General features: G+C 40.1%; 2 protein-coding genes across 2 annotated transcripts; both read right to left on the bottom strand.

Moving 5' to 3' along the window:
- Positions 1-693: 693 nt before the first annotated feature.
- On the bottom strand, positions 694-1245 carry LOC112637844. The gene has a single exon (XM_025408498.1). The coding sequence runs from the start codon at positions 1243-1245 to the stop codon at positions 694-696; it is 552 nt and encodes a 183-aa protein (XP_025264283.1).
- A 2606-nt stretch (positions 1246-3851) lies between these two features.
- Positions 3852-4742, bottom strand: LOC112637843. The gene has a single exon (XM_025408497.1). It carries the CDS (start codon positions 4740-4742, stop codon positions 3852-3854), a length of 891 nt encoding a protein of 296 aa, XP_025264282.1.
- Positions 4743-14499: the final 9757 nt, after the last annotated feature.

Here is a 14499-nt window from a genome sequence, read left to right as displayed (position 1 = left end):
TGTAGTTCCGTTTACTTATGATCGCGTTCAGTCTTTGACGGTCTTTGAGGTCCCACACGGACTCATTGTTCTTAAAAATTAAATTTTAAAAATAAAGTTTTGTTAATGTGACTTGTGCTTTGTACAAGATTATTATCTATGCCGACACTCTGATTACCAATACGTCGGCTAATTTGTATGTATATGTGGGGTATGTCACAACTAAGACTCTACGTTGCAATAAATAATAATTCTGTATTTGTTTCTTTTATAATACAATTGTTAAATGAGTATATCTGATGTGAGCGTGATGTGTCTGTACGCGAGCGAGTCAGTAGTATCGTGTTCAATCGGGTGATGTGAACTCTGTGCAAGCCGGGAAGTTACTACTCTCTGGAAATCTGGATTCCGCATGCATGAACCGAGAAAGGTTTTTTATAATAGGAGAAATTTTACAAGGGATGAATTGCATAAGGAAAAACCATGTGTTTGCCAAATGTTACATGGCAATCTATAGACTCGGAGGACGGCTGCGAAACATGCAAGGGTTGTAAATTCTATTGAGGTGAAAGCGGATGCATGCACGCGGGAATTAGAAAGTTGGTAGGATTTCGGACATGTGTGGAAAATGTGCGTGTGTATGTAACACGGGCGGAGTAGGAGACAATTGTCCCTACAGTACCCCCCTGCTAGTGTTTAACGATATATAAGAATTTACGAAAATCCTCCTTGTAGCCGGTCCGGAAAGCGGACACGTCTACCTGACTTGGTTACGTGTTTGGTCGAGTTTTCTAGTGTTGATTTTAGATGTGTGTGTTTCTGTGTATCGGGTAGGTCTGTAATTACTGTGCCCTTTTCGGAAGGGCCTGGAACGTCCTCCTCGTTGTTGCCATCCTGAGAGACGACTGGATCATTGGCCATGATGTACGCTGGTTTAAGGCGGTCGATGGAAACCGTAACGTCCCGGCCGTTCATACGAACCACGAACGTCTTTTCTGCCCTTTTGATGACTTTGTACGGGCCGTCATACGGCTGTTGCAGAGGCTGTTTGAGACCATCATGGCGTACAAAGACTTCCTCCGAGGTAGCAAGGTCCTTGAAAATGAATGTCTTCCCCGTACCGTGGCGAGATACCTTCGTCGGTCTCAATTCCCTCAGATGTTGGCGTAGCTCCTTGATGAAATCTGACACGTTGTCCGCTGCGTTTTCGCGGTGGAGAGATCCTAAGAACTCGCCCGGGAGGCGTAGCGACTGTCCGTAGACCATGTCGGCTGCCGTGGCTTGCAGGTCCTCTTTCCAAGCTGAGCGGATGCCCAGCAAGACGGTGGGAAGGCTCTGTGTCCATCATTGTTGTTGGCACATGATTGCTGCTTTTAGTTGACGGTGCAGCCGTTCAACCATGCCGTTGGCTGAAGGGTGGTATGCGGTTGTTCTCAGGTGAGTCGTACCTAACAAGTGATTTAATTGCTTGAAAAGATACGACTCGAATTGTCTGCCTTGATCCGTGGTTATTCTCAACGGCGTGCCGAACCGAGATATCCATCCGTCGTAGAGAGCACGTGCGACAGTTGCAGCTTCTTGATCCTGCAGGGGAACAGCTTCTGGCCAGCGAGAGTATCGGTCTACCATAGTTAGGCAGTATCGGTATCCCTCAGACGGTGGCATGATTACGATATCAATATGTATATGCTCGAACCTGGCAGAAGGTGGTGCGAATGTACCGACAGGTGATGAGACATGGCGAGAGATCTTGGCGCGTTGGCATTGGATGCAGCTGCGAGCCCATTGTCTGCAATCAGCTTTGATCGACGGCCATACGTAGCGCTGGGTTATGAGCTTGACCGTCGCGTTGATTCCCGGGTGGGACAGCTGGTGCAGCGAATCGAATGCGACTTTCCTGAACTCCTGAGGAACGAAGGGCCGCGCTGTCTGTGTTGAGACGTCGCAAAAAACTGCAACGTCGGTGCCGGGGATGCGTACCTTCTTTATTAAGAGGGTGGAGTCTTCCTCTAGATATCGCTGGAGCTCTTCGTCTTGTTGTTGGGCTGCTGCCAAGGCTTCGTAATCGAGCGTATGCTCAACTTCCTCTACGCGTGACAGAGCGTCTGCTACTACGTTGTCCTCCCCGGAAACATGGCGGATATCGGTGGTGAATTGTCCGATGAAGTCCAGGTGTCTGAATTGTCGAGGTGAACATTGGGCCGACTTCTTGTGGAACGCATAGACGAGAGGTTTGTGGTCCGTGTAAACTGTGAATGATCGTCCTTCCACGGTGTGCCTGAAATGCTTGATTGCTAGGTAAACAGCAAGTAACTCCCGATCGTAGGCTCCGTACTTTGCTTCCGCAGGACTTAGCTTCTTGGAAAAGAATTCCAGGGGTTGCCAGGCGTCTCCGATCCGTTGTTGTAGGGCTGCTCCGACTGCGTAGTCTGACGCGTCGCTGAAGATTGCGAGCGATGCGTCGGGCTCGGGATGAGCCAGCAAGGTTGCTTGGGCTAAGCATTCCTTGCTTGCTTCAAATGCCTCTATAGTTGTTGACGTCCAGTTGACTGGCGACTTCCCTTTAACATTGCCTGACAGCAGGTTGTTAAGTGGTGCTTGCGTCTCTGCAGCCTTGGGCAAGAATCTTCGATAAAAATTCAACATGCCCAAGAATTGACGTAATTTCTTCACCGTGTCGGGTCGTGGATAGGTCCGTATGGCGTCGACCTTCTCCGGTAACGGGCGCGTCCCTGCACCGGAAACAAGGTAGCCGAGAAATTTGACTTCGGGCTGTCCGAATACGCATTTAGCTGGGTTGATGACGACTCCATACTTCTTCAGCCGCTCGAACAGAATCCTCAGGTGTTTTAGATGTTCTGCTTCTGATGTTGATGCGATGAGGATGTCGTCAATGTATGCGTAGCAGAACTCCAGACCTTGCAGCACCTCGTCAATGAAGCGCTGGAAAGTCTGTGCGGCATTACGCAACCCGAAGGTCATGTACTCAAATTCGAAGAGACCGAAAGGCGTCGTGATGGCTGTCTTAGAAATGTCCTCCTCCGCGACAGGAATCTGATTGAAGGCTCGTACCAGATCGACGGTGGAAAAGACGTTTTTCCCATGAAGTGACTGGGAGAAATCCTGGATGTGTCTCACGGGATATCGGTCCGGGCAGGTTCTCGCATTAAGGGCGCGATAATCTCCGCAAGGACGCCAGTCATCGCCTTTTTTCGGCACCATGTGTAAGGGCGATGCCCAGGAGCTCTGTGACGGGCGAGCGATGCCCAGGTGCAGCATGGCCTCGAATTCCTTCTTCGCCGCCTTCAACTTCTCTGTTGAAAGTCGACGTGGCTTCTGTGCGACAGGCGGCCCTGGTGTGGTGGTGATGTAATGTCTCGTCGAGTGACTTACGGCCTTGGGGGTTCCGTCCGGTCGTGTCACCTCCGGGAATTGGTGGAGGAGTTCGTGATACCGCGACGAGCCTGAAATGGTCTTAACACTCGGAATGTCACACTCAATCACCCTTCCATGAGAGGTGAGTTGAGTGGTCGCGTCCAACAGCCGCTGGTTCCTCATGTCCACCAAGAGTCCGTAGTGCACGAGGAAGTCTGCACCGATGATTGGCTTGGAGACCGCGGCGACGACAAACCTCCAGGTGAATTGCCGTCGCAGTCCAAAGTCCAGAGCTAGCGCTACTGTTCCGTATGTAGCGATTGTTGTGTCGTTAGCCGCGGAGAGCTCGTAACTTGATTTCGTACGAGGTCCCGGTAGGCGCGAGCGTGGAAATACGCACACGTCGGCTCCCGTATCAATTAAGAATAGTAATTTGGTGGATCGATCGCTGACAAAGAGGCGGCGCGATATCGCGGGGCTGATGTCGTCGGCCGCCATTAGCGACTGCCCTGTTCGTTTCCCGGAGATCTATCACTGTACTTGCACGGCTTTTCGCACTTTCTTGCCTTGTCGCCGTATTGCCAATGGTACCAGCATATCTCGCCAGCTGCATCAGGACGCTGGCTCCGTGATCGCGAGCGCGACCGGAAACGCGAGCGCGACGGAGAGCGTGAGCGCGATCTTCCGCAGGCTTCGCAGGATCCGCTAGTTGGCTGACGCGCTCCTTGGGTATTAACCTCGATCGCCTCGAGCCTCCGTACCATCTCCGCCATTACACGAATCAGATCGTCACCGTGTGCTCGGGCAGGCTGAGGTGCGGGGGTTGACGTCTCGGCGATGAGATCTGCCGGGCCGTACAAGTCCGCGATGGAATCCGCGATATCGGCTCGCTTATCGAGCGTGAGGTCCCGATGCGCCGCGAGGAGGGCCTGGACGTGCCTAGGCAGACGGCCCAGCCAGAGCGTCTGCAAGACGTCCTCCGGGAACTCCTTGCCGGCAAGACCGCGAAGATGCCTGAGGAACTGCGACGGTTTACGATCTCCGAGAGGCTCGTTCTCCAACAGACGACGCGTGTTCTGCTCGCGTGAAGAGCCAAGGCGCTTGATCAGCTCGGTTTTTAAGAGTTCGTACGATTGTTCTTCCCTCATAAGTATGTCGCGGACCTCCAGAGCGTACCTTTGATCGAGGGCTGTGATTACGTAGCCATATTTGGTGCTGCTCTGCGTTATTCCTGCAGCTGCGAAACCGCCCTCCAGCATCCTGAACCACAACTCCGGGTCCGCGGGTATGAATGATGGCACTTTCACTGATACCCGATCGATCGACGACGAATGTGACGGGTTCGCCGTTTCGCGGTTCGCGACACCACTAGCGTTGTTGTGCGCCATACTGATAAACTCGGAGCGTCCAGCACTACGATGCACGGCACAGATCACTCACGATTCGCAAGAACAACAAATTTCAGATCACGTCGGGGTCACCAATTTGTGGGGTATGTCACAACTAAGACTCTACGTTGCAATAAATAATAATTCTGTATTTGTTTCTTTTATAATACAATTGTTAAATGAGTATATCTGATGTGAGCGTGATGTGTCTGTACGCGAGCGAGTCAGTAGTATCGTGTTCAATCGGGTGATGTGAACTCTGTGCAAGCCGGGAAGTTACTACTCTCTGGAAATCTGGATTCCGCATGCATGAACCGAGAAAGGTTTTTTATAATAGGAGAAATTTTACAAGGGATGAATTGCATAAGGAAAAACCATGTGTTTGCCAAATGTTACATGGCAATCTATAGACTCGGAGGACGGCTGCGAAACATGCAAGGGTTGTAAATTCTATTGAGGTGAAAGCGGATGCATGCACGCGGGAATTAGAAAGTTGGTAGGATTTCGGACATGTGTGGAAAATGTGCGTGTGTATGTAACACGGGCGGAGTAGGAGACAATTGTCCCTACATATATATTTAAAATATCTCACGTTTAAACTAAATTAATTGTGCGTATCACGGTTCAAACCGAAAATTAGATGTAAATAATAATTTTTTGCAACTTATATATCTATTCCAGTGTATACTTGATAAGGACCACAACCATATGGTCGAAACGTCGTATTGAATAAATTATATTTCTGGCTAGTTTGGTCGACTACACAATTTCATTTAACCTTTTGTAAATTCGACTAGCGATATTAAGCTATTTACTAATTTTTAAAAATATTATAATTGTTAATTTTTTATTGTATATAAGAATATGTATGTATATGTATGTATAATTTGAAAATCGTTAAACGTTAATTGCAAATAAACTTAATAATAATTATTATATTGTTACGCGCTCGAGTCACTACAACCCTTCCATTGTCTGGATCCTGTAGTCAAGAAGATTGTTTAAAAACAACAATAGTCAGCTGAGTCGGAAGATAGCTATCAGCACGTATTTTATACGAGCCATTACTAAGTTTTGTTATTAATCTGTTGTTCGTGTGTGTTCTGTGTTTCGCATTAAAGTTCTTATGTTCTCTAAAAGTGTCTTGTTATTACTCGCGGTCTGAGAGTGCCAGTGGTCCGCTAATCCGCGCTTCGATATAACTCGAAGCCCTCGTCCTGGGCATAACAATATTGTATATATTTGATTTATACTTGCCCATGTTAAGACACTGAGATCCAATTCCAGAAAATATAAAGCAAATCGGTTTTTTCGTATATAAGTTGCGTCTCCTTTTAATTATTGCTTTATCAGTTATTTTGGATCCAGCAATTATATATCCTTTGTAGGGATGATCTTTTGTATTGCTGTTATGAATACGATGCAAGAGTGATATATATTCTACATCTACTGCCCGATTCTGTATCTATAAATATATACTTATTTATTTATTTATTTATTTATAGACGGGATAATTAAGTCCCTTTAGTACATATACGAGGTGTGTTCAAAAAAAAGGTGACTTTTCAAATTTCGCGGGCTACGTACATTCGATTTTGGAATTTTTTTTTGTTATGTTGGTACACATGTCCCCAACATATGTTGACATTATCAGCTGTTTTGCATGTTTGGTTTGTTTTTCACAGATATAAGGGTTAGACGTGTTTTGGTGTGTTTGGCGATGGATCAAAGAATCTGTATTAAATTTTGTGTGAAAAATAAAATTAAGTGCTCTGACGTACTTGAAATGTTGACTGCGGCATTTGGCGAGTCTACTCTGAACAAAAAAAATGTTTACAAGTGGTACAAGCTCTTCACAGAAGGTCGAGAAGATGTTAATGACGATGCCCGCTCTGGACGTCCCAGCACCTCAACAACCGATGACAACGTCGAAGCAATGAAGAAAATTGTTATGGAGAAAATTGTTATCGTCGAATCACTATTAGAGAAGTTGCTGAGGATGTCGGCATATCGGTTGGCTCATGCCATGCAATTTTTTCGGGTGTTTTGGGCATGCAACATGTGGCGGCGAAGTTTATTTCGAAATTGCCAGCTCACACGTCGTTGCTTGTTCATGATTTTTTGGCCAAAGTCAACACCGTAACCATGCCTCAGCCACCGTATTCACCGGACTTGGCCCCCTGCGACTTTTTCTTGTTCCCAAAACTGAAAAGACCCATGAAAGGACGGAGATTTGCCACGATTGAGGAGATAAAGACCGCTGGAAGAGCTCGAGACCATACCAAAAAGCGCATATCAAAAGTGCTTTGAGGATTGGAAAAAGCGCTGGCACAAGTGTATAATATCTGAGGGGGATTACTTTGAAGGGGACAAAATAGATATTGATGAATAAATAAATATTTTTCGAGAAAAATAAAAAGTCACCTTTTTTTTAAACACACCTCGTACATTACAATTTTTTTACAGCGGAAGGGCTAGTATAAACATTTGGATAGAGAGCATCTAAATTTGTTAAGAGAGCCGTGAAAAAAATCAATTCGATTAGATATTTCGTTAGACAATAGGCATATTCGGTTAAGGGGTTTAAATCTGCCATAGGATATACGGTGCGACTCCTCATGAAAGATAGAGTTAACTCTCAATGATTTGACAGGGGCGTGCAGTCCAATACGGCCAGTAAGATCAGGACAGGTTATATACCCATTAATTAATTTAAAGAGAAGTAGAATATCAAAAAATCTCCTTCTATTTTCCAGTGTTTCGAGATTAAGCAAATTCATTATTCAAACATAATTATGGTCCGAATAGTGCATAGGATTGTCCGTGAGAAAACTGACTCTCCGAAGAAAGCGGTGTTGAATGCTTTCAATCATTAAGCAATACTATGTTTGATATGGAGCCCACACCGTAACAGCATATTTAAGGTGTGGTCTAACCAAAGCGCAAAACAGTAACCTTAGTGTGGAGATATTATGAAAATATTTACATGAACGCATGAAGCCTAGTTTTCTGTATGCACGATTCACCAATGTCTGAATATGGAGTTCAAAAAACAGGTTCGAGCAAAAGATAACCCCCAGGTCACGAATGGAGTCAGCCGAGAGGGACTCCGTTTAAAAAATACACGTGCTTGTTTACATATCTTTTGCGGGTGAAGTGAATCACTTGGCATTTAGTTAAGTTAAAGCGCAAGCCATTCTCAGAATATCAATGATCAAGTCGGTAGAGATCAGACTGCAGAAGCCGCGCATCATCGGAGGTTGTAACACGGCCGAAAATTTTCAAGTCATCTGCGTATAACAGAAAATTACAGTTCTCAAATACTTTCTTAATATCATTAATAAATATATTAAATAAGAGCGGTCCTAAGTGCGAGCCTTGAGGCACCCCCGAAGAAGCAAGAATGGTTCGAGAAAAGCAATTATTAAACTTAGCAACCTGCAGTCTATCCGTCACAAAATCCGATAACCATTTCAACCATAATCCGCCGATCCCAAATGCCTGCAATTTGCGTAATAATACGGCGTGATCAACGTTGTCAAAAGCTTTCCGAAAGTTAGTGTATACCGCATCAATTTGTGAGCTCTCCTCAACGGCAGAAATTATAAAATCATGGTAAATAAGTAGATTGGTTACAGTAGAGTGACCAGCCACAAAGCCGTGTTGCTCATCGATTAATGCATTTTTTGACAGCGCCGAGAGTTTTCCGGCAACAATGTTCTCGAAAATCTTTGGCATCGGGTTTTGTTTGCTTATCGATCTGTAGTTGGAGACTAAAGACCTATCACCATCTTTAAATACTGGAGTGACAATGGACAATTTCCACAAGCTCGGAAAAATACCGCACGACAAAGACTTCTCAAAAATCAACCAGAGCACTCTCGACATTACAAAGTTACATGATGTAAGAAAAACTGGATGAATGCCATCCGCACCCGGGGCAAAACCGTCATGCAGAGAATTAATGCTATTAAAAATGTCACTTATAGTGACATCGATGTTTAATATATTTAAGTCATGATTGTACCTCGACTTCCCAATACTGCTCCCATTACCAAGTGATTACACGGATTCAAAAAAGTTCGCAAAACAATTGGCAATCGCGGTACCGTCTTCAATAACACGGCCATTATGACAAATAAAAGGTGTTGACGACTTAAACAAGGACATGGAACTAATAAAGTTCCAAAATACTTTCACATTGCTAGAAATTGCATGTTCTGACCTCCGAATATAAACCTTCCAGCACTTCGACGAGAGAGAATTGCATCTGGCTCTTAACTGAGAGAATGCAAGATAGTCCGAGTAGCGTTGCGTATTTTTAAATTTATAATGAGCGAATTTCTTTTCTTTAGTAAGAATTATTAGATCTTTAGAAAACCAGGCGGGATAAGTCGATCTTCGCGGCAAGTATCTTGGAATAAAAGCAGTAATTGCGTAATCGAGGTGACTATAAAATCTATCGCGCTATTAACATCCAGATGACTTAGTTCATCATCCCACATAATATTTCCTAAGTAATTATTTATCTCTTCATAATTAGCACGCTTGAAGTTAAACCTCCATTCAGAGAGCGATGAAAAGGACAATGGTCCCGTTGACATCGGCAAAGAGATTGTGATGGCAGGATGGTAATGATCACAGGTACATATTGACTCCGATATCGGATGAACCGAGACATCCCGCAAATAAGAAAAGACAAGATCGAGTATATTACGATTTATGTTGACAATATTATTATATTGGCGAAGATTGAATTCATTAAAAAAATGTAATATTGTATTTGCCTGTTCTGTCATATGATAATGATTAGAACGATTATCATTGTTAGATCAAAACGCATTAGGCAGATTATAATCGCCAATTAATAAAATATCTGCATTAGACGATTTTACTTCCTCAACCGAAAGACAGTGTGTTCGTTTCACCCGTATCGATGAGTGATTTCAGTTGAGATTGTAATTCATGTAGATGTTTCCTCTGTTTTAACGTTTGGTTTTGTGAGATTTTTATAGGGCCAGCATAACGGTACTTATTCCGAAGTATAAACAAAGCTTCTTGTTTTTAAGGAAGAGAAACACGCAACGGTCTAGAGTGACCTAGGCGCTTTTGGCCTAATCTTAAAATTTTATTTATCTGAGGAGTTTTCCCTGAATTAATCTTCCGAATAATCTCACTAGCAAGATCAACGTCGTTACAGCCCCCGTCCTCAGCTTCATCCATATTGTAAAAGATTAGGTTTGCTGCCCTTCTCTCTCTATCCTCCAGCTCTTCAATGATGTCCTCCTCCAAAAAATGATGATGCCTGAGGCTGCGACTTATTCAAGAGGTTTTCGAGTTGCTCCACTCTATTGCACAATCCCTGGATCCCTGGATCGTTATTCAATTTATCAATTTCAGCCCGATACAATTCTCTCATCTCCCTGCGAAAGTCTTTGAACTCAGCATGCAATAAATCTTTCATTGCATCGAGAAGAGTGGAGTTCATATCTATCTGTTGCGACGCGCGGGATGTCGAAGCAATCCCGAGCAATCTCCAAATTGACCATTAAAATGAGGGTGTCCAGTGCGGGAGAAGCATGCAGGATGAGATGCAATACCGCAGGTTTTGCAGCCAATTGATTTTACAACGATTGTACCACAGCCCTTGCACGTTTTTCTACCATTCATGATCGATAGAAATAAAATTAAATCGAGAAACGTACGAGACTAGAGCAGAGAATAAATACGTCTGTCCTTCGTCGCTGTAAATACTGTACTATGTATATTAATTATAATATAATATAATTGTAAAAGTATAATTATCTTATAACATTTTAATAGATTATTCTTCTTTAAAGTTAATTATAATTAGAAATTTATTTTTAGTTAAGCAAATGTTTTATATATTTAATTTTGAAAAATCTGAGTGCCTTTAAATATTCTATAATTTATAATTTATATTATTTATTATATTTATAATTATCTATAATTTATATTCTATAATTTATTGTCATGTTGAATATTATGTAGTCACTTTATCCAACTAGATATATTAAAAGATGCATTTCGAGAAGAATTGATTTTAATATATCTTACAATTAGACTTGTTCATATAATATTCTACTCTTTTTCCGTGTTTTTATTGACTAAAACCAATTTGAAACTATCTACATATATAAATTATATTATATAAAATATATTATAAAATATATTATTAAAATATATTATATAAAATATATTATTAAAATATATTACATAAATTATATTATATAAAATAAGTATATAAATACTATATTAAATAATGAGGAGTATAATTAAAATCATTCACATGTTCTGATATAAATATATTTTAATTATTCAAATTGAAGTAATAGAGCTCTATACATTTTGATTTACTTCACATTCTTCTCAATGGTTCAAATTAAAAACAAACCAGCTGAGTTTTTGACGTTATTTTTATGTATTAATATTAAACTTATTTTTAGTTTGATGTTCTACAACTTTTTCATTAAAATAAATTTTTAACACAATATTATGTTTTGTAGATCTATGTCATATATTATAATTTTATATGACACTGTATTTATAGTTTTTTTATTTTTGTGTCTATTGTGCTTGCTTAATCATACTAATAAATTTTTCATTATTATTATTATTATATTACACAATTATACAACGTAATCAATATTTTTGTTGCATCATACCAAATCTAAAAGTATTATAATACTTTTTTCACAATTTTATTTATTAAGAAGATATAGAAATTGAAATATTTAGATTTTCATCTTCATTTATTGTAATGTACTATATAGCATGAGATATCTATTACTTTATATACTTTAGATATCTATTACTTTATCTATTACTTTATATACTTTCTCAATGTTTATTATATACTTGATTATTATAAACTTTATTAATTTGTAAAAAATTATATAATATGTTATATGAAAAGTTATTACATATAAAAAAATTGAATGATTTTGAGCAGATGCTAATTATGTATTATATTTCTTATAAGTAAAAATTTATAACTTTTATAAGTTTAAAAGTTTTATATTTTAGAGATTTGAAGATTAAAAATTTCATTTTTTTTTAAATAAAGCTCTTTAAGTGAACCTTACTTTTTTATATAAATGGATTTTATAATATTTAAACAATTATAAGGATAAAATAAGTAAAAATTGAATAGTTTAGTTTATTATCTATAGTTTGCATATTTCCTATATGTTTTATTTTAAAAATATATAATTGTAAAATTTTAATTTAAAATTTTTTCCGAAATATTTACGTTATCTTGCAACTGTGTTGGCAATTTGTTCTTTGCAATGTCTTTGTAATGTTTCATTGCAATTTGCAAAATTGCAATGGAACATTACAGAGATATTGCTACAATGTAATTGTAATAATTTGTATTGTATGCAGGTTCTCTCGTTTTATCATAGATATAGAAATATTTTTAACTCACTCCAAAACGTAAATCTAGCTACATCTATGGCAGGGAATCGAACGTCTGGTCCATGGGCCGGACCTTCGACACTCCTGATCTATGGTATGTCTGTTATGCCTACGATGTGGTAGGAGATAACGATATAAATTTCGTTGTACTGATGAGAGCCTGCCATTTCCAGTTTGACTGCGATAAAATAGTAAATGATTAAGTGTTAATACGCGAAGTATTAAGTACACGATTAAGTGTAAGTACATGATTAAGTGTAAGTACACGATTAAGTGTAAATACACGATTAAATATAAGTACACGATTAAGATTGTGAATGATTAAGATTTTGCGATTAAGAAAGAAATATTCAAGAGAGAAGCTGAGATAGATACATATAAAGTTTGTTGAGGTAAGTTTACAATATTATAAATGCTTTCTAACAATATGTACAATGCTCCGATTTTATAACTTATATTAACGACGATAGCATTATTGTATATATATTTTGATGTTAAAATATGTGTATAATACACGATAACGATAGTGATATTGTCGTTAAAAGTTATAAAATCGTAGTATAAATAATACCGTATAATATAGTATATATATATATATACAGGGTCTACCAAAAGTGTGGAAACCCCTAAATATCTCGGAAAATATACGTTTTACAGAAAAGTGTTTCCAACAAAAGTTGTAGGGTTTAAGAAGATCTATATACTGATTCTATCAGTTTGACCTTGGATGGCGACGTCAAGGTCAGGTCAAGGTCACATTGACTTTTTTAAATGACACCCCCTACATTTGATTGCATATTCTTATAGCTTAATTCAAGAGCTTTCCAAAACACTATAATAATGTTCATTTTTATTAAGTACTTTGCGAGTTATGAGGGTTGAATGATAGAGTAGCGCCGGTATTAACATTATCCAAGATGTACTACATGGAGGTTACTCGCTCGGATTTGCATCTGTTGTGTGTGTGATCCAGCTAACTAAGGCAAGATCGGTCGTGGATCCAGTCAGCAAAAGCAAAGACCCAACCAAATTACAATCGAGCATTTAAAGACCTGGAAAGCAATCGACATAGTAAACAGTAAATAAATTTGTGGATGCTCATTTATCATAATAATTGTTCGAAATGTGTGCGTGTGCGTGCGTGCGGTGCGTGTATACAGAGATCAGGTTAGGTTGCACCAAACGATTGCAAATGTGTTTCAATGTGTTAAAGTAAATGCTGAAAGTGGCTGCCATTTACTTCCTGACAATATGCTAATCTTTGGTAGAATGTAGAAATGACTTTACGATTCGTTTCAAAAGGTATCAAAGCCATTTCATCCCTTATTCGCTGTATCAATTCGTGAATGGTTTTAGGTTTTGTTCTGTAAACCTTACTCTTCAGATATCCCCATAGATAATAATCAAGAGGAGTTAGATCTGGTGACCGAGGTGGCCAATCCTCTCCTCCCTCATTTCCGTTCCTTCTTCCTATCCACCGTAGCGGAAAAGTCTCATTTAAAATACGACGTGGTCCTGCACCAAAATGAGCAGGAGCTCCATCATGCTGAAACCATATTTCTTGGAAATTATTTGGAAAAGTATTCTGTATGGCTGGAATTATTTGATCAACAAGTAATCTCTCATACCTTTGAGCGTTCAAATATTCTTCAAAAAAAAACGGCCCTATTAAATAGCCATCTATTATTCCGCACCATACATTTATTTTTTGTGGATGTTGTGTGTGAGTTTCCCGCACCCAATTCGGATTCTCATCTGACCAGAAACGAAAATTTTGATTATTAACTTCTCCCGTTAAGGTAAAAGTTGCCTCGTCTGTGAAAACAATTTGATAAGGGAAGATGGGCCGGACATCTATTAGTGCCATCATTCTTTCACAGAAATGTATACGACGCTCCTCATCTCTGTTTTGCAATTCTTGAACGTATTGCAATTTATATGGATGGAACTTGTTCTTCTTTAAAATTCTCCAAACCGACATGGGAGCAATATCGTGAGTTTGAGCGACTCTCTGAACACTAGAATTGGGATCTTCAATAAATGTCTGCAGAACATCAAGTTGTTTTTCTTCGTTGGTTGCAGACAATGGTCTTCCTGACTTAGAGCGATTTCTTACGCTACCAGTTTGTCTAAAACGTTCTATTGTTTTTAACACAGTGGACTTATTAATTCGACGGTTCGGATACGTGTCATTAAATAATCGAACGACATCAGAGAACGATCTTTCGTTATCACCCCATCCACGCATCATGAGGATAGTGATTCTTTCACGTTCCGACAAGTCGCCAGCCATTTTTAAAACGTTTAATTTTAATTA

Source organism: Camponotus floridanus, unplaced genomic scaffold (assembly GCF_003227725.1).
Source record: "Camponotus floridanus strain SB8 unplaced genomic scaffold, Cflo_v7.5 scaffold210, whole genome shotgun sequence".
NCBI classification, from domain to species: domain Eukaryota; kingdom Metazoa; phylum Arthropoda; class Insecta; order Hymenoptera; family Formicidae; genus Camponotus; species Camponotus floridanus.
Note: the sequence above shows the minus strand (reverse complement) of the source record. Positions and strands in the feature narration are given on the sequence as shown.

Excerpts from the sequence above, each read along its gene's own strand:
- LOC112637843 (XM_025408497.1), bottom strand. The coding sequence starts at position 4,742 with ATGGCGCACAACAACGCTAGTGGTGTCGCGAACCGCGAAACGGCGAAC.
- LOC112637844 (XM_025408498.1), bottom strand. The coding sequence starts at position 1,245 with ATGGTCTACGGACAGTCGCTACGCCTCCCGGGCGAGTTCTTAGGATCT.